Raw genomic sequence first — 26,977 nt, forward strand, 5'->3', positions numbered from 1 at the left:
TTCTCCTAACTGTGAATCTGTGTGTGTGTGTGTGTGTGTGTGTGTGTGTGTGTGTGTGTGTGTGTGTGTGTGTGTGTGTGTGTGTGTGTGTGTGTGTATGATGGCCTGTGATGGACTAGTTCCCATTCAGGAAGTATTCCTGTCGTACGCCCAGTGTTCCTGAGATAGGCTCCGGATCATGAACTTGACCAGGATAAAGCAGTTATTTAAAATGAATGAATGCAACAGCAGGAAACATATAACAACTAATAAAAAGGAAGTACAGACCTATATCGCACATCATGACATAACTGTTGATTTTTTAAATATTGTGTAATGTTTCACTTCCTACACTATATCTCATCAGTAGTGGTTTTTAGACTTACATTCTTAAAAGAAAAGGTTAAATCTTCACTCTGCATGGTTCTTTGTTTTGTCCCGCAGGGTGAAACCCTTTCCTACCTTGCCATCTCCCTCATCACACACCTGTTCTTCCCCCAGGTGGATTTCAGACCTGTGGGAAAGCTACAACCATTAATCCATCAAATCACCCTTAAGGAATCAGTTTATGTAAATGTGAACCATCTCAGTGTCGTCGTAGATTTAGAACTGAGTGTGTGGTCAGTGAGGTACAGTAGGTTAATTCACTATCATGATTCCTGCTGGTGACACTTTTGTTTATCTGACCCTGAGCATAAGAGTGTCAACTGACTGTGTGGATTATCTTACTCTCTCATCTAAGTTAATCCTCTCTCTATTACTGTGACACACACACACACACACACACACACACACACACACACACACACTCAATTGCTGTAAGGTCTAACCTTGGTTTCAGATAGAACATAAAACACAGTGCTTCAGCACTTCAAATCAGTGTCTGTAATCAATATGTGTCTTCATACTAGCCATAGTTGTACAGCGAGACAAGATTTGTTTCTCCTTCAGTTTTATTTTTCATGTGCACTTCAGCCACTTCTGTCATGTGCACTTCAGCCATGTCTACGAACCATTGAAAACAGATGTACAAATAAAGTTTGTTCAATAATTATTTTTTAGTTTTCAGACTGCATTTCTGAGTTCTCATTTTGCATAAATAATCATTGAATTAATGTTTGAAATCTCCAAAGCACAAGTCAGCTCTTTGTACATGTCCATTCGCATGTCTAAAATTGGTCTAACTAAGCCGCAACAAAATATTGACCTTTCTCAAAACACGAGCCCTAATTTCTGCCAAACTGGAACATCTCTGGATAAACTAAGGCTGGGACGTGGCACATAAACATCTACGTGATTTGTTGCACATTAATTTGTCAGTGGGAGTATGTGGGAATATGCAACAGAAGCTGTTTGCATGAGAACGCAGCCAAACATACTGGTGTCAGTGCATAGGTCTAGATGTTAGTGTTTTTGGCGTGTCAGAGCTTGATGTGGTTGGCCACTGAGAAATGCACTCCTGTCACACTCTATCGATTACTGAAAGGACAGCGATTATAGTTCACAGATTTCCCCTGCGTTGTGTACGGTCAGCTTTTAATCCAATTGTTCAGTAGTCGATGATGGCGATGGCTGGTTCTATCTCATTAAACAGAAAGAGCACTAGACTCTGTGTTCTTTTTATGTGGATCACTCTGCAGCATGGATCTATGGAATCTATATGTTCATGATACAGATTCCTGAATTTTGTTGATCTGTGATATTAACATTGTATTATTGTTGACAATGTAATCTAAAAAGCCTGACTAGCAGGGTTATGCCTGCCTGCTTTCAAAGATATATCAATATATAAGGTTTCATTTTTGACATCTGCTCTAAATTATTTTCTTAATGTGCCTTGTTGATTATTCTCGATTCTTTGTGGAACCAAGCGCAACAGCACCACCGATGGTCATATGAAAAACACATAGAATGGTATGAAGTGAAGCTGGGGCTGATTTCCATCCATCCATTTGTACTGCTTATCCTACACAAGGCAAGCCTGGAGCCTATCCCAGGGGACTCAGGGCAGAAGGCAGGGGACACCTTGGTTGGGGTGCCAACCATCACAGCGTGGCACAACTGCACACACTCACACACCACAGACAATTTAGAGATGCCAATCAGCCTACAATGCATGTCTTTGGATTATGGGAGGAAACCCCAAAGCATGGGGTGAACATGAAAACTTCATGTACATGCAGAGATGGGAATTGAGCCCTCAACCCCAGACGTGTGAGGCAAATGTCCTAACCACTAAGCCACCATGCCCCCCAGGCCTGATTTCCTTGTAGCCCAAACTGTATATTCATGCAGCTGGATAGTGAGTGTGGTGTTATGTGATTACACAGAGTAAAACACCCCCTAGATTTGATTTCCATTTGGGCTGATATTTTTCAGCTCCCTACACTGACACATCATTAGCAGTGATTAAGGAGGCATGCATGAAATAGGCGCATGTTTAATGACGCAAACAAGATGGATAAACTGGGTTTTTTTCTATACTAAAATGCCTTTTGAGAATAAACTAAAAGTAGATGAATTCAAAGTACGAATTACACACTACAATATAACTGCAAATTTAGGGTATTTTGGTTTGAACGAAAGGGTTACAACATTTCACTGTATTCTAGTGACATAAAATTCAGAAATGTAGTCATGAATTCTGGTAAAACAGTCAGGCTCAGACATTACTGCACTGCAGTGTCATGTCATTGCTGGTTTTGGCCACAAAATGGCTGACAAGCATCACATTACCTATCAGGCCTAGCACATCATATGACCTAGTCACGCTCACAGATTACTCACACCTGCATTGTGTTTCACTAACCCTATTTAAGTTCCAGTTTCTGTGTGTTTCACAGTCAAGTGTTTGTTATGTGTTGTGGCTCCCCGTGGTTATTTTTAGGCTTATACACAGCTGTTATTCCTCTCTTCCTTGATTTTTTTTGTTTGTGGATCATCCTGTTTTGCACTTGGTTTGTTTTGTTTGCTTTATCCTCAATAAATGTCTACACTTGCATCTGCTTCCAGTCCCTGATATATCGAATACTGCATGATATACTTTTTTAAAATCTATTAAATATGTGCATTTTTCACCAACCTTCAAATATAAAATATATAAATCACATTTTAAGCTACAAATAATGTATCTTTTTTAACCAATTTTGCCATTTACAGTATTAATATTGTTTAAAAAAAATAAATGGCCATGGATTGGGTTTGGGCCAATTTAGGGTAGGGAAATAGGGAGACAACTTAGGGAGGCATTTAAAAGTTAAGATACCTATAAAGACAACACAATTCTGTAATTCTTTTGGTACACTAAGGCTGCAATGTGGTTTGTAAGTTCCTAAGTGATATCTAAGTTATTTTCTTATTCTGGAGAATTGTATTTAAAAATATCAATGTAATATTAGAGTATGGAAAATATTTGAATGGATGCAAAATCAACAAAATTATCGCAATAATGTGACATTAGAAAAAAATCAACATGTTTCCCCTTCTTGAATGCTTTCATTCAAATGAAATTTTGAATTTTCACTTCTGTGAAATGTTTGCACCCTCGTCAAATCAGAACCGAATCAAGCTCTGGCATTTCTTCAGTTCAATTCACATACCACACATTTAACATTTCACATATCCCTAACACCCATGCCTTCACCTTCAGCACCATTTGATTGACTCCTTTCAACACACTCATGTAGAATTGATGCTCAATTTTGAATTTGTATGAGGATAATGGCTTAATGACGCTTTGCTCTTGTCACATTCAGTAATGCATTCTTGAGTCTTCTATTGTCAGGTTAATAATGGTTAATGAAAATGGTAAGCCCCTTGTACTTGTGTTAATTGAAATCTAATCCCTTTCGATTGTTACTTTTGATTGCATCCTTTAGGATACTATTTGTGCTGTTCTATTTTAATGTTAGTTCTTATGGAGAAAAGTGCCTTGAATTCATTCTTCAAAATCACCATAAAGGATACATTGACATGCAGATCACATTCATTGCTTATTGTGTGATGGTACTGAAAATCAGCTGATAAGTCTTTAAAATAATTCACCACATAGAACCTGTTGTTTTAACATGACAGTTTCACAAATGTTTTTTTTTTGCATCCAGGAACTTTAACTGTTAAAAATAAATAAATAAATGCATGGTTCACTTTCAAAGGCAACATTGACGTCGCATTTAGCATAACACTATGGGGAGTGCCTCTCTCACGCGACTGGCATCTGAAGCTTGTGTAAAATCATGCCTATTTATAGGCTTGTCATGATTAGGTGATGTGGCAATTAAGCGTGTCGCATGATATAAATATGGCACCTGGGAGCTGCGCCATAAGCCTCATTATCTTCAGCGAAAGACTGCATGTCGGTTGTTTGTGTAAAGAAACAAAAAGACGCTTCATTTCCTCTCTATCTTTCCTCAAAATCTCAAAACTTTTCTATCCCTTTAAAAAAGACAGAGAAAAAAAGGAATGAGCGAGACAGAAAAATATGAGTGAGAGAATTCAGGAAGTGTGTTACGGCTTGCTCCCGTTTCATCACAGGAGTGCACCATGCGATGGCAGCCTCGAGAGGCTGTACATGGTAACGCCTACATTAGGCAGCACATACCTTCCTGGGACCTTTCTGTAGTCCTGGAAGGTCTGTCAGGGACCCCATTTAAGCCCTTAGAGTCAGCCTCTGAGAATCTTCTGACTCTAAAGTTGCTCTTCTGCTGGCCCTGACATCTCTCAAGCGAGTAGGAGATCTACAAGCTCTCTCTGTTGCCCCTTTCTGCCTTGAATATTAGCCAATTAGCCTGATGTTTAAACTGTTGAATGTGAGAGGACATTTCTTTTTTGCTGAGTATATTACAAATATATATATATATATATATATATATATATATATATATATATATATATATATATATATATATATATATATATATATATATATATATATATATATATATATATATATATATATATATATATACATGTGTGTGTGTGTGTGTGTGTGTATATATATATATATATATATATATATATATATATATATATATATATATATATATATATATATATATATATATATATAGAGAGAGAGAGAGAGAGAGAGAGAGAGAGAGAGAGAGAGGTAGATAGATAGATAAACAAAAAACATATGATTTAGGCATAATGTAATTTAAACACTGCGAAATCTCCAGTACTGAATTAACTGAATTGAGTTTAGATAAACACATATGAACTCTGTAATTAGGATTGTTCTGTATAGGATTTGAGAATTTTATAATGTGTTCTGTAGATTTTGGCTCTCAGAGCAGGAATGTTAGATTTATAATACTCAGTTTTGGCTCTCAAACTGTTGTCAAGGACTGTTGTATATGCATCCATTGTTTATCCATGTTCATGCATCACAAGGCTGTGTAAAACTCAGACTGATGAATGCATTTGGGTGTGTCAGGCCATGAACTACACTAAACAACATTCTGAATTTTACAGATATTTTAACCCAGCCTGTGGAGTTCACACATGAAAAATTGAGATTTTGATGAATGATGTGGGTAAAGCCACAATGGCATGTAGTAAGCTGTGACTTCTGAGTTTAACACCAAAAAATTCAGCAATTTCAGATTAAAGAACAACCTGTGACAGCTAGCCATAACTATACAAAACTCTAGGTCTGTAACATTTCAGAATAAAACCTCTAAAACAGTCTTTTCCTTTTTTTTTTTTTATATATATAGTAAATTTAACTATCTAGTATTAGAAACACACAGAATATAGGTTTTATGAATATTTCAAAAGATAGAAAAAAAGAGAGAAGCAAAATGCATATAAATTCATCCATAGATCAGAAATAAACAGGTATTCCAAACAAGAAATGATCCCAAATGCTAGTGTGGAAGCATTCTTATCATAGTTCATTATACAGTAGTTCATTCAGGTAAGGGTTGTGTCTATTATTTAGAATTTGTTTGTATTTGAATATTGACTGAATATGTTTTTTTGATGAAATAGCTAAAATCTATATTTTAATGCAAATTTTTGTTTGTTTTTAAACATGCAACACTGACATTATAATCCATTATAATCCTATAATGTGTTTATATAGAAATATTTGTGATGTAGTGCCAATTTGTAGGTTTGTTTGTATTTCTGTTATTCTTGTAAGATTTCTGGCCGTTTCATAATTACAATGGTGTTTAATAGTCAACAATGTCAAACATAAAGGATAATGGTCAGGTTTTGCTGTCAGGCATTATTAGCAAGTTGAAGCTTTGGATTCTATCTGTTTGAGCAGAGTGTATGAATGAGGAGAAGACAGAGTGGCAGTTCTGTCAGCAGGTAGTCAAATGGCAATGTGGGTAATGTATAAAACTATTGTGCAATGTGAAAATAGACCAATGTGTCAATGAAAGACATATAAACTCAATAGGTCAGCTCAGAATTTCATTACAAAGTAAATCTTGTACACTACTGAAGATCACAGATTAATTTGTTCAGGGTGGATTTTTCCTTTTATGGATACAGCATATTATATGATGTAGGGCATTTTACTTTACTGCTTTTGCAGCAAACACATTTATCATTATCCAGTTACATGCTGTGCATTGTGCAGCTTTCGTAATATCTCTAAGTAATAAACCTGTTAACGTTTTCTTGGTGGGCTTCTCTCTGGATCAGCATTTCCTCAGGCCTCCTGTTGAGACCACTGCATGGTTGTTGCTCCTTTTGCCCTTCATTGCCACTCAGCCTAAACAAAGGGGAATAGGCTTTTGATCAGGTTCATTTGTACCAAGGTTTAGAAAATCCTAGTATGAGTAGGAATTGCAGTGCTCCACAAGCACAGATCATAGTTGAGATAATGGTTACATACTTCAGCCTGACTGGAGGGTGAGAAATATTTTTCATGCCCTCTTCTCCTGTTCATTCTATTTTCTCATATTTTCTCTTCACTCAGGTGGTTTATTACAGTCTTGTGTTGATATAGCTGCTCTTCACTCTGATTCTGTTCATTTTATGCTTCGTCATCTCTTCCTCTCTATCTCTGTCAGTCTCTCTCTTTGTCACTCACTTCAGATCATATATGATCATACATGATGCCTGGTGACACCATACTTGCAATGACAAAGTGAAAGGGCAAAAGATTACTTCAGATATTAAAACAGCAGTTTATGATGAGTGCCAGTGCTTGTTTTATGACCAGACTGATCCACAACTGGCTTTCTTTAGCTCCTACTGAGATCGCAGAGACTTCAGTTCAGGAATGTATCTATGTTATTGTATTGTATTGCATTGTCCTCATTCTCCTCACTGTCCACTTCTAACAGAAACTAGACTAGCTATTCTTGTTAAGACAGCTTGTAAGACTTCGGAGTTAATTTTAGTTGATTTATGAGCGGCCTGTAATGCAACAAACAGAATTATTTTTGAACCTGCTCATGTTTTGTACACCAAGTCCCAGGAGCTTCCCATGGGCAGGAGATTTAGAACACTGATGTGGAACTTAAACAGCTTCATATTAAGATTCTTAATGGGAAAAGTAATTTATTGATTTAATGATCTGTATATCGTATCTATATATGTAATGTTACAACTGAACTCGTTTAGGTTTTTAGTTCTAGGTGCTGAGAATTTTTTTTTCTACTTTTTGCATAAAATGTACCAATTTATATTATTTTACCTCGTATGCTTTTGGAAAGTAAATGAATTAAAAGCATTTACTAATTAACTAAAAACTACACAACAATGAAACAAAGTCTCTTCAGTGGGACATTATCAGAATCAGAATCTATTTTATTTGCAAGGTAGAGTCTTACACATCCAGGAATGTGTCTCAGTGCGTGGTCATGTGAAATACTAGACAATAGACTTGTATCTATGTACAGGGCTGTAAAAAAAGTATTTCTTCTCTTTTTGTGTATATCTCATACTAAATAGTTTTAGATATTCAAACAAAATACAACATAAAACATTAACCACAACCAAATGCTTCTTATACCTGGAGATCAGTCTTTACTTACTTCTAGGACTAGGAATTACTCATATACTTTGGATCATTGTTTTGCTGCATGATCCAATTGCACTTAAGTTTCAACTCACGGACTGAAGACCAGACATTCTCTTTTAGGATTTTCTGGGAGAGAGTAGAATTCATGTTTCCCTCAACTTTTGCAAGTTGGCCAGGCCCTGAAGCAGCAAAGCATCCCCACACCATCACAGTCCACCACCATGATGATCGTAAATTTTGTGGAATTTGGTGTTTGGTTTACGCCAGATGCAACGGGACCACTGTCTTCCAAACAGTTCCATTTTCGACTCATCAATCCATAGAACATTCACAGAAAATGTTAAATACAGTGGACAATTTACAAGGAAGACAAGAAGAAGAAATGGACTTAAATTAATATATACTGTAATAAACAAGGTAAATTATACACTATGTGGCCAAAAGTATGTGGAGTAAGTAGTGTATAGACTGTCATTGTATGCTATTGTATAGAGCTGCAATAACTAATCGATAAAATCGCTAATAATCGATTATGAAAATCGTTGTCAACAAATCTCTATTGATTAGTTGGTCTGCATGCAGCACAGGGCACATTTACTCATTACGTTTCTTCTGTTCCGAAAACACGCATCAGAGAGTAAATACTAAAGTTGTGTCCCAAATGACATACTATACACTTAAACTATGCACTATGTACTCTACTGTCTAGTATATGAATTTTAGAAAGGTAATATCGTCTCAAATGGAACACTAGTGTTTTTTTTACTAACCAGAAGTATAAGCTGTTTCCCAGTCAGCAGCACATGACATCATACACACGTAATGTGATGCCACTAGCTTTAGCAGATACTCAGAGTCAACGACAATGACTTTCTTCAGTTTACTGTTTGTCAACGTTACCTTTTATTCCCAATATGACCTCAGTCACCATCAGATGGTGGAGTAATCGTCAAGTGACAGCGGAAGAAAGTCTGTGACCTCAGAGTCTTCTAAGGCAGGGGAGCATTTTATATTAAACATAGTGAGGAAGATTGTAACCTACAAACTTTACAAAGCGGAACATGTTTAGCAGGGACACATGACAGTGATGAACGAGCACAAACTTATGTTTATATCTCAAATGCTCAACTGTGTGCAATGGGTTGGTGAAACTAGTGCAAGTTGCTTAAAAGGTTTAGTTTAATTTAAGTTTATTGTCATTATATGCTGTATTTTCTCCTCACCGTGTTGCTCCTCACTCGCTGTGTAGACGCAGTGATAAGATCTGTAATGTCTAATTAAAACACTATGATCAAAAGTAAACACAAGTAAAACAATATGCCTAAAGGCAGTGAGTAACAAACCACAAAGTACAGTGAAAGTGAGTTTTTATTATTAATTTAGGACTGCAGTTTAATTCAGTGCTTTTTGTGCATCCATAAAAATAATGCATAAATACTATTATATAATATAAACTTACAGTCTATATTATATATATTATATTCTATTATATATATATATATATATATATATATATATATATATATATATATATATATATAGTTTATATTATATAATAGTATTTATGCATAATTTTTATGGATGCACAAAAAGCACTGAATTAAACTACAGTTCTAAATTAATAATATATATTCTGGTGTGTGTATTGGGTCCTTTTCAGTCTTATATAATTGGACAAACAGCTGTGTAAAATTTTAGTCTGAAGTTTATATTTGTAACACCCACTTTGTGGATTTTATTTTAAATAAATGAAAAAAAAAATGGTACTGAAAGTTTTGACCCCCCCCCCCCCCCCCCCCCCGCAATCTTATTGACCGATTAATCAAAAAAATTATCAGCCAACTAATCGATGAAAATAATCATTAGCTCCAGCCCTACTATTGTATTAGAATTTCCTTTCACTGGAACTAAGTGGCCTAAAATGCTTCCAGCATAATACTTTTCCTGTGCAAAAAGCGAGCTCCATGAAAACATGATTTGCCAAGGTTGTTGTGGAAGAACAGGAGTATCCTGCACAGAGCCGTGATCTCAACCCCACTGAACAACATTGGGATGAATTGCAATGCCGATTTCCCCAGGCTTCCTCGCCCAACATCAGTACCTGACCTAACTAATGCTCTTGTGGCTGAATGAAAAAATCTCCACAGCCACACTCCAAAATCTAGTAGAAAGCCTTCCTAGAAGAGTGGAGTTTTGTTTAACAGCATTATAACTAAAGCAGATATCTGGAATGGGTTGCTCAAAAAGCACATGTGGGTGTGATGGTCCACAAACTTTTGGCCATATAGTGTGTATGCTGAAGAAAAAATATATTGGAATATATATATATATATATATATATATATATATATATATATATATATATATATATATATATATATATATATATAGTCACAAGATATAAAACTATCATATGTGGTATGTACTGTGTATTGAATGTGAAGTCATGCCTTCAGTTGGTGTATCAAACCAGTAGTTGAAAACCTTTTGGCATTTGTTTACTCAGTGGCATTTTTGCCATTTTTATTTGAACATTTTCAGCAGCCCAAATTTCTGGGCATAGCTAGGAAATATGGAGAAAACCTTAATTTGCATTGTTGTTATTTTCCCCTTGCTTTCTTTTCGTTTCCTTACTGTCTAATGTATTTTTTTTTTCTGTGACTCCACTTAAAATGTTTCACATTTACTGGTCCTATTGTCTTAAGTTAATTTGATTAATTACAGATGGTGTTTACCTCTTTCACTTGAGCAATCTGGGTAGAGGCAAATATCAAATAACAAACAGAGCAAACTCGATAAACAAGCACCACTAGTGCATTTAAATGAGATGAGTCACTAATTACCTCTGTGGCTAATTCATCTTTGTGCATATGTGTTTTGCAGATGTCAATGAATGTGAAAGGGATCCATGTAAAAATGGAGGAATCTGTACGGATTTGGTGGCCAACTATTCCTGTGAATGCCCTGGCGAATACATGGGAAGAAACTGTCAGTATAGTAAGTATCTAACTTTTTTTCTGAATTCTAATTTTCTGAAAACCATGTTTGCCCCTTCTTAATTTTTTTCTCATTTCTAATAATAGTTCCAAAAACACTCTATTAAACAAGTAGGTTATTTGGTCAGATTTCCCAAATGAAATACATACAATCGTGTGCATGTTTACTTAAACAGACAGTGAGGGCAGTTAAGCTGGCACATTCCCCATTGACAAACTGCAATCATCATGTTGACAGTTCCATCAAGACAAACATATTCGACAGCAAGGTCATGTGCTGCTATTATAACACAAACTGATGAAGTGAACTGAAATAACTATTAAACTGTGACCTTCAGCAAAGTTATAACTAGGGGTGAAAGGATCAGATGATTTGGATCGATGCATCTATTTACCAGCCAATGACTGAAATGAATTGAACCAACAATAATAAATTGATTATTCTTGATTATAATGGCAGCAGGCCACATGCTTTGCCTATAACTCTGACACTTTGGAAATAGTCCTTTATGTGAATTAATGGTATGCCTACCCCAGATTCTGAACAAAGTTGGTCACCTATTGATCGGAGGCTACTAAATAATATTATAAGAGTTATAGTGAAATATCAAATCATTGCTTTTAGAATCAAAATTGTCTCATCTTACTATATCACTCCTAGTTATAACATGGCTAAAGGGGTTAAGGATAAAACACTGTCATTTAATCATATGATGTGATAAATAATACTATGTTAGATATAATGATGTTAATGATAATGATATTAGGTATAATTAGATATGACATTAGAGGTATTACAAGGTTTAAAACTGGATCAAAATCAATGAGAATGGAGGAAAAAGTGAAAACTTTTGAAAATATATTAAATAGTTTTACTGTTATTTTGTATAATATGTATTGTAGAGTTCTTATATTAACTTAGCCCGCTGGTCTCCTATAACCAAAAACGGAAATAGGTGCAGTCGAAGGTTAAATGTGTGCTTTTGCTTTATGATTTTATATATCTGACTTCAATACATTTAATTAATTATCAGACTCCAATTGATAATAACTGCTAACTTATTTATCTGACTCCAAAGAATTATCTTCTAGTTACTGCTAGATGTGAAATATCTCAGTGTTCAGATTATATTTAAATTAAAACAGTTTCATGCTAAGCTATAAAATGAGGTTCCTACAACAGAGGCTTTTAAATAGCCTGTAATAAACTATTATTTTGTCAGATCAGAGGAAGCCTAGGCCTTTCCTATATACTGTACTTGTCAGAGGTTTTATTTAAACTGGCAAGTATTAGACTTTTATATTAGCTTGTCAGAGGTCGCTTTCAAATGTGTCTAACATACTAAAAGTTTAGCTTAGGAAGCAATTTCTAATAAGCATAAAAATCATGCAAGTCATGCACTTTTACTTTTACATACTTTCATACAGAAGAACTACAGAGTATTTGGAGTAATGAATGGGTTTAGTGTGCAAAACACAAATGAATGATCTACAGAAAACAGAAACAGAGACATAGGATGCGTGGTGTTAAAGCATCTCTGATAGTAAAAGCCCCTGATGGTCAAGGCTGCAATCTGTATTGTAATAATATACCCCTGAGCTTCTTTGAAGTGTATCAATGACCAGAGTACCAAATGATAGAGACACAATATGTTTTATGGCAGGATGGACCCCCAGCTAGATAGCTCACCATAAGGAACAGTATGTTAATAAATTCCTGAGAATGCGTCGATGGGAACAAAGGCAAAAGGTCTCCGATTCAGATCAGGTGGTGCCAGAATGCACATGGCAGTGTGGGTGTGTGCATGTGGGAAGAAAGAACAGACATTGCAACATATACTGTAAATGTTTCCTAAACCTATATGATATTTATGATGTCGCCACATTGCTCACCATGAAATATGGATTAGATTGATACCAAACCTGCCCTGAGAAATACTGTAATTAAAAACATTTTTGATGACCAAGTTAAATCCACATGGTCTCTGAAACACATTTCTGAATCAAATTACTGCCACAATTTATACATTTACTACAGTATAAATAGAGAGGGTGACAAACAATTCCAATGTTGTACACAACATAAAGAAATCTTCAATATGTGCATTGGGCATTAATCATTTTCAGCCAATCAGATGTAACCATATGGCTTACAGGGCTTTATTTTTTCTCCAGTATATACTTGTATATTATAATTGTGGCCTGAAATTATTAACATTACATGGAATGAAAACAAAAACCTAAAACAAATGAAAATGTTCATTGAACAAAATCACTCAAAATTGTTCCAGAATAAAAACAATATTTTAAAAAGTGCTTAACTGTTAATGACATTATTTTTCAGTTTCAGTGTAATTTCAAGAAAGCACAGCTAAACCTAAACTTTTTTCCACAATAGGCCTAAATTCCTGTCCAGAATTAATCACTTCCTGCACACTTGGCTACAGGAAAATCTGTGTAGAAAGTAATTTTTCCTACAACTCTACAAACCACAAATTACATTGCGAAGGTGAAAGATGCTCTGATGTAATAGCTGGCAATTAGGATGGTACTCTGCAGCATCATATTAAAAAAAAACATGCTTTAATTTATGTACAAGACTGCAAAGGTGAGCTTTTAACAAACATTAGTGCTTAGAGGGTGACTAATAGCCGAATAACTTTGACCATATATAAAGAACATTATTAACTGTTGTGTTATTTTGTTCTAAATTTTTTTTCATAATGAACGAAAATGGAAAAAATATAAAACATTTCTAATCCCTGATCAGGACAGTAACTAGCTATGAAGACACAAATGTTAGTTTCAGAAGCTTTTAATTTTTTAAATTTATTTATGTAGTTTATTGTATTTTTCTTTATTTTTTTACTCTCTTGTAATCTATAACACATTGTCAAATTAAATATGGAAACAGCATTGTTCTATTAGTGTATTGCACAGTGTAGTGTCCAGTGAGGAAAAACATCCACCCAATCAGCATTTATGATGGGTTCTCAACTGTCCTCTAAGCATCTGAGGAGGACACTTTAAGTTCACCCACAGACTTAATCAACCATTAAGTTTAGCTCTCACGTGATGCTATGCTTTCTTGTCAAGTGGCTGTAATGATCCATGAAGAAAACAAATTATATGATCGAAAAGACTGAAATTTTTACTTCTGAATCATAAACAATGCAAAACAATATGCATTTTTGTCTGTATAAAAATAACATATTTAATATTGTAAACAAAATGTGCTACATGTTCACCATACCATAATCTTATATTAGCTCTCAAAAGATTTGATTAAGAATACAAAGTCAGTTAAAATGGCCAGTTTCCGGGACCTTTGTTGTTCTTTGAAAGCTATTGATGAAGTCTTTTTAACCATTATAATGCAGTTGTGTAAGCATATAAAGTATAATGTGTGATGGTCCTTGTGATCTTGCTCATGAGAATGAACAATGCAAATGCAGAGGTTAAAAATGGAATCAACTAAGTGTATCTAGGCCTAAAGGACTAGCATGCTTAATCTATGAGTATAGCTGTTAATATAATAGGATTCAATTAGAATTGTCAAACTTATGTACAGATCCCATTAATGAATTGGCTATAGATATATGTGTGTGTGTATGTATGTATATATATATATATATATATATATATATATATATATATATATATATATATATATATATATATATATACATATATGTGTGTGTGTGTGAATATATTTTAATGGTGAAAAAAATTACTTATTTGAAATTAAACACCTCCTTGTAATTATATAATATGAATTAAACTTATTTAAACACATCTCTGGTTGCTGCTAGACCTGTGTCACTATTCTGGTTGTTTTTAAATTAATTGCAGCATACAATTAACAGCCTTTCTACCTATGAATGAAAATGTCACTCCAATTTGCTTTGACATTTAATCTTGGACTGCATACTATGGCTAGCCTGAGCATATTGTCAGAATGTTTGCATATTTGTGTTTTTTCTCGGTAGTACAGCTTTTGAAATTGAATAGATATGTTTTGCCCTAACATTATGATTCTGCTATACATACTGTATGCAGTCGTGATTGCACTGCATAGCCCTGAGTACAAATTAGAATCCAAGTGCAACCATGTAAAGATTAGGACAGAAAACCATTAAATCCTTTTGAGGCCAAGCCTTTACTTCAACTATTTAGCTTCCTTCCTGCTTCAGGCCAGTGATTAGACTTTATTTTCTAGAAGAAGGAAGTACTTTTTTGGCAAATGTTGAGCATGTGAAAAGAAAAGACAACACAAAAACTAGTTTTTATAAAACTTTCGCTCAAGACCAAGACCCTATTTAGCAAGACTAAGACAAGTCCAAGCATAAATGTCAATAAGTCTAACACAAATCCAAGTCAATATAGAGAAAATCTTGAGAGTGGACTTGAATACTATAGCTTTTGCAAATTGTTTCCATACATAGAAAATACAATAAAGAGCAGTAAACTGTATGAAGATTTAAGCATTAAAATCTTTAAAATAATGCAGAAATTATTTAATACAAGTAAGTACATCATTGTGCAACTTATAGGAAAGAATTTGGCTTTCACTATTGTATCAGAAATACCAGAAAAGCTTCTGAAAATATTAGAAACATGGTCTAATATTTAATAAGGTTTAATATTTAATAAAATACAAAAATATCTTGAACACTAAATCTTTTTTTTTTCTGCTGACACTCACATATGTTATAGTTATTATGCTTTATTTAGTTTTTCTCATATTCTTACCTTATATTTAAGGTTTCACCTGTTCCTGCTTCTACTGATGTTAAAGAAAGACCATATCCAGCCCCTACTCAGATAAGGCATATGTGATCTTCATAAATCAGGCTTTGTTGCTGCAGAAAGTTTGGGCGATACTGTAATAATAAAGAATATGAGCATACGGATATGTAGAATAGCTTACAGACCATCTGGCTGTGCTAATATCTTTCTAAACTCCAATATCATCCTGAAGACATTGCTCAAGTGGTATTTTGGGTAACTGTGAATATCCTCTCAGTGCACACACTTGGGAGTGGAAAAGTGGGCCCAGGTGTGTATTTTCGTGTCTTTGCAAAAAAGAGAGAGGGTGGGTAAGAGAGAGAGAGAGAGAGAGATAGAGAGAGGGGGTGAGGGGGAGAGAGAGAGAGAGAGAGAGAGAGAGAGAGAGAGAGAGAGAATCATGACAAAATATTGAGATGTTCCTGTGAAAACTCTGTTGGTGTTCTTCCCTACCACATGCAGTCAAGCAGAAAGCAATCTCCTGTTCCCTCACTTCACACTATTCTATTCATTATCTCAGTCTGCAGTGGAGTGCAGACTCTATTTTTAAAGGGCCATCTTCCAGAGTTTACCTATTTGTACAACAGTAATTCAGTAACGTAAAGTAAGTAAAGGAAAGTTTGAAATTATAACTTAACTTTGTTACTTTAACATTTTATCTTCACTCTAATACCCTCAGCAGCATTGTAGGATTAGAAACCAATAAAAAAAATCTGATATATGTCCGTCTATGTAGGTATATCAAATATGATCAAGCATTATTTCCAAACATATGTGTATATATACGCAAAGATGGTTAACACAGATATATGAATCCATATACTGTATGATACATATGTGAAATATACATTATATGGACAAAGCATGTGGACACCGCTCCTTATTATTTAGTTCCAGTGTTTCCACCACACTCATTGCTAATAGGTGAATAGAATCAAGCACATAACCATGCAATTGCCATAAGCAAACATTGGCAGTAGTATTGTACTAAAGAGCTCAGTCACTTTATATGTGTCACTGTCATAGGATGCCACCTTTGCCACAACTCTGTGACTCCACAAGTCTGTGAAATTTCTGCCCTGCTAGAGCTACCCCAGTCAAATGTAAGTGCTATTATTGTGAAATGGAAGCTTCTAGACACAACAGCCATGCAGCGGTAGACCATGCAAACTCGCAGAGCGGGACTGAGTGCTGAGTGTGGAAGTGGTTAGCTTGCACATGATTGCACAGCTGACTTGCTGTGGTGTAACAAATCATCCTATGCTAATATAAACAGGAGATAATACTCAGAATGAACTAGTTACTTAATGCTAGCTAGATAATTAGCTTTGGTTGAAGGGAAAAGTGCTGCTCTGCTCTAATTCACACTGTAGTCAACACCTTACAGGCTTTTCCTAAGGCCTTAGACATCCTCATGCTAACTCTGACTAGCTAACTAGCATCCGAATATCCCTACTACCCTACTATACAGTAGGTGAAAAGCAGCACTGCATCAGTGGCAGAGGAGTCGGTACTTGATAGAATGCAGTACATACTGTCACAGTACGTGATTTCGGATGCAGCCATTGTATAAAGAACAAGACTTTAAGACCTAGTCATGATCGGATGCCCAGTTGATGCAGTGTTGTTCAATATGAATGTGAAAATCACCAACACCTCCCAATAAATGTCTAGCATGAGTTCTCTAGCTAACTGTCAGCTGACCATCATCTATCATTCACTAGCTTCCAAATTATATATATATATATATATATATATATATATATATATATATATATATATATATATATATATATATATATATATATAGTGGAAATTTTCCTTTTACTCCCATTTGTTTTCGTTCTCTCACTCTCTCTCCCCGGATTGGCTGCTGGCCATCATGTGTCACAGTGTAATCAGACTTTTTTTGTGCCTAAAACTGAGGCATTAAGCTGATTGAGGTATCCAATCTGGTATATGATGTACTAGTACAAATTTCATGAGAATTCCGACCCAACACTCCGCTGACACAGTGCTGACTGTGAATTACTATTATGGGATCATCAGGGCGTCTCACAGCAGCTCAGGAACATCAGATTATAGAGTATTTTTCTCTCTCCTGATGCCCTTTTACTCATTTAAAAAATCCTAGCTTCATGATTTGTTTTGCATAGGAATTCTACAGCGACATTTAAAAAAGTTGGCCATGCAGAAATCACAAAGTATGCACAGTTTTTGAATTATAACAATATTAATGTTGTACATAATTATGTGCTTCTATCTAAATATTTCAGAAGTTATAAGCAAACAGCAGTCATGTAGTTATGTTAAGGCAACTACAAACAAAATTTTTTAAATTAATTTTTATTCTCAGTTTTTATTTATTTATTTTTTTAATCATACTTTATAGTAGATTCCCTGACAACATTTATACTTTTTCTCTTTCTTTTCTGCTAAATTCTTGCTTTTTTATTTCTAGAGTTTCAATTTATGTTTTGTTGTGTATGCGTTCTCACCTTCTCCCATCTTTAGCTCTGTCTTAGCTTCTGGCCCAGCAGTCTGAGCTTGATGACTGCTCTAATTTGTGGAGGCTATAGCTCAGCTTGCTGGGAAACGGGTTTGGCTGTCATGGCAGCACTGTGCTGTCTTTAGGGATGACTGCTGACTTGTGTGGCGAGGTCAGTGTGAGAGCGTCTCACACAGCTCCTCACTAAAGATCATCATCTGCAGAGGGGAAACGTCAACACTGAGCCTCGGCTGGGAAAATAAATCTGCGGTGATAAGGAACATATTCCCGAAAGGCTTGTATCTCATGACTTGCTTATGTTATTTGGGATTGCTGATGCAGTGGTGTTTGGAACTCCAATTTCTTGAACTATGTTTAGTTTATAAATATTGAAATACTACAAAAATATCAAGTAACTGCGCTAAAACTGTAGAATTTAAAGTTAAGGACTGATATTGAGTTATAGTGTATAAGCTATACTACTTCACCTTAATGCAGCTTATTTTTAAAACAGGTATAAGATGGCAACACTGTTTGTAGTGTACCAACACTGGGCCTTCATCGGACATTTTAAGTATTGCATAAGTTTTTTAGAAAGCAATAGTGGAGGATTTATGTAAGAGAGTTTGCTTTGTCTTAAGATGAAAGGGAGAAGAGAAAAGAAACTTTAGTGGACATTTTTTTTTTCTGAAAACTAAAGGCTATGTTACTCTTTTGCACCCATCTCAAGCACAAGTTATAGCATTTTTAAGTCTAATTAACCCAAAGGTGAAAAGTATGTGCTTACAAGCAGAATATATCCGATACATGCAATAGGATTGTGTTTATTTCGTTACAGCATGTATCTACCCGACAACATGATTAAAGCCTGACGTTCACTGTGTCAGGAAATCACACTTAACTAGCGAGGATTAACACATCTTTAAGCATACTGACTGCATTTAGCACTGCATTTTTTAAACTGTCTCCTTATCTGATGTGATCTTTACAGGAAGACAGTCTAGCCCTTTATCAAGTGTGTGCACGCGCACACATACACACACACACACACACATACACACTGGACATGACGAGAAATAACTATCACCTTCTATAAGACTATGCCTTCTATAAAAATAAAAAATAAATACAATGTATAGCCACTCAGTTTGTGAGCTTGCCTAATTTGTCACTCTTTCTTGATGACCCTGAGGATTGTGGTACATGAGTGTACCATGTGTACATGTGGTACATGAGGCTGTGAGAAATGGGAAAAATGGTCTTTGTTGTTTAACCTTTTGATCTTTTGTTAAAGAAAAATCACAAAAAACTCCACTCTCATGGATATCAAACAATTGAAAACAAAACACAGGTTTATCCAAAAATATATCTTTGTTACCTCCCTTTGCCAAGATAACAGTTCTGAGACTTACATGGCAAGGGATCTGAGACCATTCCTCCATACAGAATCTCTCCAGATCCTTCAAATTTTGAGGTCCATGTTGGTGGACTCTCCTCTACAGTTCACTCCACAGGTTTTCTATGAGTTTCATGTCAGGGGACTGGGTTGACTTGGCAGTACCTTAATTTTGTGGTCAGTAAACCATGTTTGTGTTGATTTTGATGTATGTTTTGGATCATTGTCCTGCTGGAAGATCCAACCACGGCCCATTTTAAGCTGTTGATATTATGAGGGGGCGCACAGTGGCTTAGTGGTTAGTACATTCGCTTCACACCACCAGGGTCGGGGGTTCGATTCCCGTGTGTGTGGAGTTTGCATGTTCTCCCATGCGGGGGTTTCCTCCGGGTACTCCAGTTTCCTCCAGTCCAAAGACATGCATGGTAGGTTTATTGGCATGTCCAAAGTGTCCGTAGAGTATGAATGGGTGTGTGCGTGCGATTGTGTGCCCTGTGATGGATTGGCACCCTGTGCAGGGTGTACCCGCCTTGTGCCCGATGCTCCCTGGGATTGGCTCCAGGTTCCCTGTGAAAAGGATAAGCGGTGTAGAGGATGGATGATTATGAGTATGAGTCCATGATGCCATGTGTCCTAGCAAAATGTCCAGGTCCACTGGCAGAAAAACAGCCACAAAACATTAAAGAGCCACCATCATATTTAACCGTGGGCATGAGGTACTTTTCCATATGGCGACCTCTCTGTGCGCGCCAAAACCACCTCTGGTGTTTATTGCCAAAAAGCTCTATTTTGGTTTCATCTGACCGTAGAACCTGATCCCATTTGAAGTTCCAGTAGTGTCTGGCAAACTGAAGAAGCTTGAGTTAAAATACATAAAGATTTCTAATGTTAGCTAAAAAAAAAAAAAGCACAGAGATTAGGGAAAAAAATACAGATAAATGAACTTGGATATTGTTTTGACATTGTTGAATTCTGAAGCCATGGATTTGCCACAAAGAAAAGACCTGTTGAAAGCATGTTATAAATATAGGTGTTGTAAGTTTATCCCATGGCATTTCTTTGCTTTGATTCCTCACAAATCCAACTTTTGATTGAAGGATAAAACGGGATGAGACGGAACTGTAACACATCTGATTCCTTCAAATAGAGCTCTACAATTGAGATGAATTGGCGGTGAGCTAGTGAGCGCTTTACCTCTGTAAATATTAGCAGTCAGCACCTGGTGTGTGGAGAAAGCAGGGAGCTGTCAAGCTACAAATTGAATTGAAGATGTATATCAACAGAAGGCCCTACGTGCAGCCCTAAACAATCAGAGCACAGCAGGGCAAAAGCTTCGCCATTATTGGATATGCTACAATGCTAATAGACATGGATAGCTCCAACCTCCAGCAACATTTTATATTTCCTTTCAAATTATCTATCAGTATGCAAAAATGATTTATGTCTATTTGTAATAGATAATAAAACAAAACTGTTTAGGATAATGTCCACCTAAAACCTCTAAGTTCAAAGCCTCCACCTGTCATATTGTTTTAACATTTCAAGTTAAATGCTTAACTTAGTTAGAACTATTCATTGTTATATAAAGGCACTTCTTGTTCACAACTACTAAATATTCTCAATAGGTGAAAGAAAATGTTCTAAATTTTTGGACAAATCGTAGGCCATTTAACCATGACCTATGCTCTTAAATGAAAGTGATAAAAGTGTTATGATGTTTTCTAGTGACAAGTCTTTGGAAATTAAAAAATGTTAGAATCTATATAATAGTATCTATATAATAGATTTTGATTTTGATGACGGGGTTGTCTGCTTCCAGTATTCCTTCTGTGCTTCTGTCTTTTAATGCATTTCAGTACATTAGTGGATGTATCTTAAAACAAGATGTTTTATAAAGTATATCTGCTGTTCATTTGGAGACACAAGTCATTTGCTAGGGAAACCCTAAACAACCATGCATTGTTTTCTTTCTTTTTTTCTTGTGATCTTGACTTAATTTTCTCATGATCTAGACATACAAAAATTAGTTTTCTCATGATTTCGACGTAATGATCTTGTGAAAAAAGCTGTTTTCTCACAACGTAATTTTAGGACTTTAGGTATAAAACTGTTATAATAATGATCAAAACATATTTTAATATCGATAAATCTGATCTCTACAAGAACAAAGCCAGGTTACTACAGGTTACAGTTACTGCTGTCATCAAAAACACAATTACTTTTGTTTGTAAATATAGCTAAATATAGCATCAAACAACATATTTCATCAAAATGAATATTTTAGTCTGAGTTATTGCGCTTCCTTTCTATCACACGCTGTTTGATTGACGCGCATGCGTGGACTTGTGCACATTCAGTGAAGTTTAATGGACACTCGCTCGCTGTCAGGACGAGACTTTATGTCAAATGGAAATACTGGCATGAATTTCTAATATTTACAGATTAAGGTTATAAACGTAAAAATGTCATTTCTGCACTGAAGAAAACATGTCTGGAACACATTAAACAGCACACGCATCTGTCGCAGCATCTGACACAACAAGCCACGTTAATACACTTACGAGTTTGTTTTAAGCGCTTAATAAAACACTTTTATGTTTTGAATGACCTGGATCATGCACTTTTCCCACAGCAGCTCACTCTGTGACCTCCGCTGTTTTTCAGATGTGTTTTATTCATAGAAATGCATTTTTTCACCATTGTGAAGTGACGTCACTGATGAGGGGTTAATCCACAATGATGTCACAGACCCATAATGAAATTCACTGTCCATTATTTTAATTAGTGATTATTATCGATTTTATCGATTAGTTGTTGCAGCCCTATGTCAGTAATGACCTTTCGCATTTTTCCAAACACAGTGATGAAAGTATTTTTATAATATATTCCAGCAGAAAGAAACAAGGTTAATTTTTGTTTGCAGTGCTCTTCTACAGTATCTGGTTTCATTGCATGGACATTGTAAGAAGAAAAAACAATCAAAAGCTCTTATTCCAATAAAGCAGTAATGAAACATACACATAAGCCCTTCAAATTCAGGGTTAAAAACTTAACAATATAAAAAATCTCAAGCAACAGCCACCACCAATTTTTGAACATGAAGATACACTCTTAGAAACCCTAATTATTAAATGAAACTCTTAAATGAAACCCTAATGTGTTTTCCTCTTTGGTTCAGTTCGATTGCGTAAATGAGAACACAGCAATTGAACTCAGGTGTGGACCAAAACAACCAGTCCAAGATCATCTCCATGAGGCGGTCTCAGTAGGGTTCCAAACAAACTCTAGTGCAGTTCGATTGCAGTGAGAAAGTGATTCGATTCTGAATCAGCCCAAATACAGGAAAGGAACCAAACATACCGTGCGTACTTGGATGCGGACGACATTTATCTGTAGATGTGAGCTGATAAACTGAGAAGCAAGGTGTAAATTGAGCCAGAGGATGGAGCTAAGTGCTGGAGAAATGTGATGTCACATGAGATTGGGACTGACGAACAAAAAGAGACAAATAGACAGTAGATGCAATGCAAAAATCGTTTTATACTTGTACGTTCTATAATTATCTAGTAATAAATATAGTTTGTGTGTGTCGATTCGATTCCTGCTTCCATCTTGTGTACATGGAGTTTGCATGATCTCCCTGTGCTTCTTGAGTTTCCTCTGGGTTCTCCGGTTTCCTCCCCCAGTTCAAAGATATGTTCTGTAGGTTGATTTGCATCTTTAAATTGTTGGTAGTGTGTAGTGTCCCATGACCCTGTGTAGAATAAGCAGTACAGAAAATGGATAGATGGATGGATGGGTATTTATTGTGGCTACAGTACATGATCCCTGTGCTCAAGTGATTCTTTATCATTTTTCTACATGCACTTCACAGAGTTTTGTTACTTTGTCATATTGAGGTTCTAATCATGAGTTTTCAGTCCTAGATAATCATTGGCTAATACTTTATTGCTTTGAGGTTTGTTAAATTATATTCAGTGAGACAACAAGCCAAAATAAATAACAAGTGAACCAAAAGTATAGTTTTCATTCTGATTCGGACTAATAATGTAGGCGTCAAAGAGTCCTTAGTGCTAAAGAGCCTGAGGTCTCGGCCTCAAAAGTTCCACCCACAGCTCACAGAGTGTCTGGTATCTTTTGTTGTACTATAATGCTGGTAAATTCTCCAGTCTAATTGGTCAGAAGTTGTTAATTAACTTTTACAACATAGCTCTGATAGTAGTGTAATTGAAAATATTTTTTTTTAACATAAGAAAGTTTTACATAAGAGGGATAAAACACTTAAGGATGCTTTATTACTTACATATCACTTAGCTGGACAGGAGCTACAGAATCTTGAAGTTTATAATCTAGGATATTGAGCTTTCTTCAGAGAAAAATTCTTGCCATCATGTAATTTATGTCAAGATGATTCACGAGTTCCTAAGCCCAATCACATTCTCTTTTGGAAAGTTCTCATTCATAACTTTTTTTTAATAAAGTGTAAATGTGATATCAGACGTATGAACCTTATTTTCTGTGCAGCAGCAACAATTGAACCATTTGGTGTGGAAGCTTGTTAGACTTCAGCTGTGTGAAAGCAGCTGTGGAGGTGTAAACATTCAAGCCAACCAGATCACATCAGATCAAAACCACACAGAGACATTCATTGTGTGACCTTAGTATTAAAATTTCTATGTCTTGTTCATTCCTAACCCAGATCCAATCTTAGAAAACTAAGGTAGCATTTTTTAAAGCAGTATTAACAGAAATATCATTAGTGGGAGTGGCTGATGGTGTGAGAATCTGTTGATCTGAATGCTAGTTGACCACTGGACAAAAAGAAAATAAACAAGCAAATAGATTTTTTTTTAACCTTATTCTTTTTTATCATGCAATTTTTAAAAAAAAAATTTTTACATTTGCATCTATTTTATATTTTGATATCAAATGTTCTCTTTTCTTCTCCATACATTCACATATAATAACAGTAGTACTATTAGAAATTTCATCTTCCTAATTTTCCCTGCTGCCCAGGTGTCTCGTCATTGCTTTTGTTTGGGTGCTGTGTAAAAACACATGTTCATTACCCACCACTCTCCCCAGGTCCTTGTTATTTTTCCATGCCTTGATCTTGGTTGGATTCACATTATGGCAGTGACCTGCAAGGCATTAGCACAGTGTGTTCCTGAGACACACTAATGACTGTTATTGATAAATCCTGAAAAAAAGAGACTGACATTTGGTGGTCAGTGTATTCACTAAAAAAGTTCATTAAATGTGTGCATGCAGTCAAAAATAATAATAAAGTGATTCATATACACAGAAGTCCACAGGTCGTTTGTTATTTATGCTCTGCAATGTGTTTTATGAGTGGTCCAATAGTGTTTCACCACAACTTTTTCTAATTGGTCTTGGTAGTGACAGTACCATTAATTTTACATCTGAATTAGACTGGTCCTACTTTCACACTAGCGAACGACAAAGTGACATGACCCCTCGATTTTTATGCGTGTGCACAAAATGGATCTGAAGTTTTCTCAATTCTATGCAGATCATGTATGATGATAAGGTGACAAATTCAAACAATTGGTTCAAATGATTCCTCAAACCAGTCCTGTGGTGCATGTGGTCCAAAGTATCTTCAATTCCCCATTCACAACTTTAGCTCCTATCTGCAATTAGTTCACATTTACTGTTTGATACAGAAAAATGGAAGAAAAACTGAGAACCATGGTTTCATCTTATACTACTATAAAATGTTTATAATTATATTTTCTTTAGTTTTTTTTTAAAGTTTGAAAAGAAGTATAGTGATTGTTGGTACCTCTGCTGAGTTAGCAGTTAGCTCGTTTTGCTAATCCACCAACAAATCTAGTACAAAGCCTAGCATGTAACATGTAAATCAAACCACCTGTATAAGCAAAAGTGGTGTGTATATATTATATATTGGGCAATACATGTTGGCTACTACTGTGTTCCAATTAAACTAAAATAAATGCTGAACAGTGTACACAAGAACTACTCCCTACTATGCAAGAAATACACCCTTGCTCAGAAATAAAACCTAGATTGCTGGCACATGCACTTTACACATAGCCAGTAATGGTAAATGGTCTGCACTTATATAGCGCTTTTATCCAAAGCGCTTTACACTGTGTCTCCTTCACCCATTCACACACACACCAATGGTAGCAGAGTTGCCATGCAAGACACTAACTTGCCATCGGGAGCAACTTTGGGTTCAGTGTCTTGCCCGAGGACACCTCAGCATGTGGAGTCATGCTGAGTCAGAAATCGAACCGCCAACCCTACGATTAGTGGACAACCCGCTCTACCACCTGAGCCACAGCCGCCCCTAGTACAGTAAGGAAATACCATATTGTAATACAGGGTGTCCCAAAAAGTCTCCATATATAGGGGAAATTAACACTTTTTAGCAAAATGTGACAGTGTTTACAAAATATACTCTACATGATTGCCATTACTTTGTAAACACACACGGAGTCTTCTGTCCCATATTTTGCACCCAATTTGGCAACAGTGTCATGTGTGATGTGCTTGTCATGTTTCCTGTTAAAGTCCATCGCAACCTTGCGAAAGGCTTCCCGATGAGAATGATTTAGATGCGTTCTTCTTATGTCAAAGTTTACATTTAAATCTAAATATAATAACTACATTTTGAATGACATTTGGCTAAAAAGTGTTCATTTTTCCTGTGTATGGAGACTTGTGGTACACCCTGTAGTACAGGAGAGGTTTTGAGAGGCGTTCTGTGTCATCCTATGAATAATTTTGCAAAACAGAACAACTCTTTCTTAGTACTGTCTCTTTTTTACATTTACATGCACTGCCAAAACCTCTGTGTCTCAATGACATTTTTGACACAGCTGCTAAAAGACATGATGCCGGGAAGTATCACTGGCGCCATTACTGCTCCACTGAACAAAAATGCTCCTAACGAGATTAAGTCTTAAGTGATTTCATGAGATGGACATTGAAGGTTGCAGAAAAGACACAAACAAGGTTTTTTAGATGCACTATTGCCCAGCTCATTCTCCTTGTGGACAAGAACAAGAGCCACTCAGGTACTGATGCCAAGTATACACACCCCAAAGCACATTGTCTAACAAGCTGAAAAGAGGATAGAAGGCTACACTTTGTAGTATTGATTCAGGAGGTGATCATTTAAATTGTAATTGAATTCTAATTGAAGGAACTTACTGAATTGTAAACAGGGGAACATTAAACAGTCTGGAGATACTACAAGGAGCACTAAAAAGGTTCCATTTAGCTCAGTCTTTGGTTGAGGAAATCATGTGTCACGTGGAACCCTACAACTGTGGGTTTCCTTTTCAGAAATCAAA

The 26,977-nt window shown here is 35.8% G+C and overlaps 1 protein-coding gene across 3 annotated transcripts in view; it reads left to right on the forward strand.

Annotated features, from left to right (window-relative positions):
* The window catches only part of edil3a (EGF-like repeats and discoidin I-like domains 3a), a 190,128-nt gene that overhangs the window by 105,940 nt on the left and 57,211 nt on the right, over positions 1-26,977 (forward strand). For all 3 annotated transcript variants that reach the window (XM_017452570.3, XM_017452571.3, XM_047149971.2), the window contains one exon: positions 10,847-10,960. In XM_017452570.3, the coding sequence (XP_017308059.1) occupies positions 10,847-10,960 (114 nt within the window). The remainder of the gene's footprint in view (positions 1-10,846; positions 10,961-26,977) is intronic.

Source organism: Ictalurus punctatus, chromosome 22 (genome assembly GCF_001660625.3).
Source record: "Ictalurus punctatus breed USDA103 chromosome 22, Coco_2.0, whole genome shotgun sequence".
NCBI classification, from domain to species: Eukaryota; Metazoa; Chordata; class Actinopteri; order Siluriformes; family Ictaluridae; genus Ictalurus; species Ictalurus punctatus.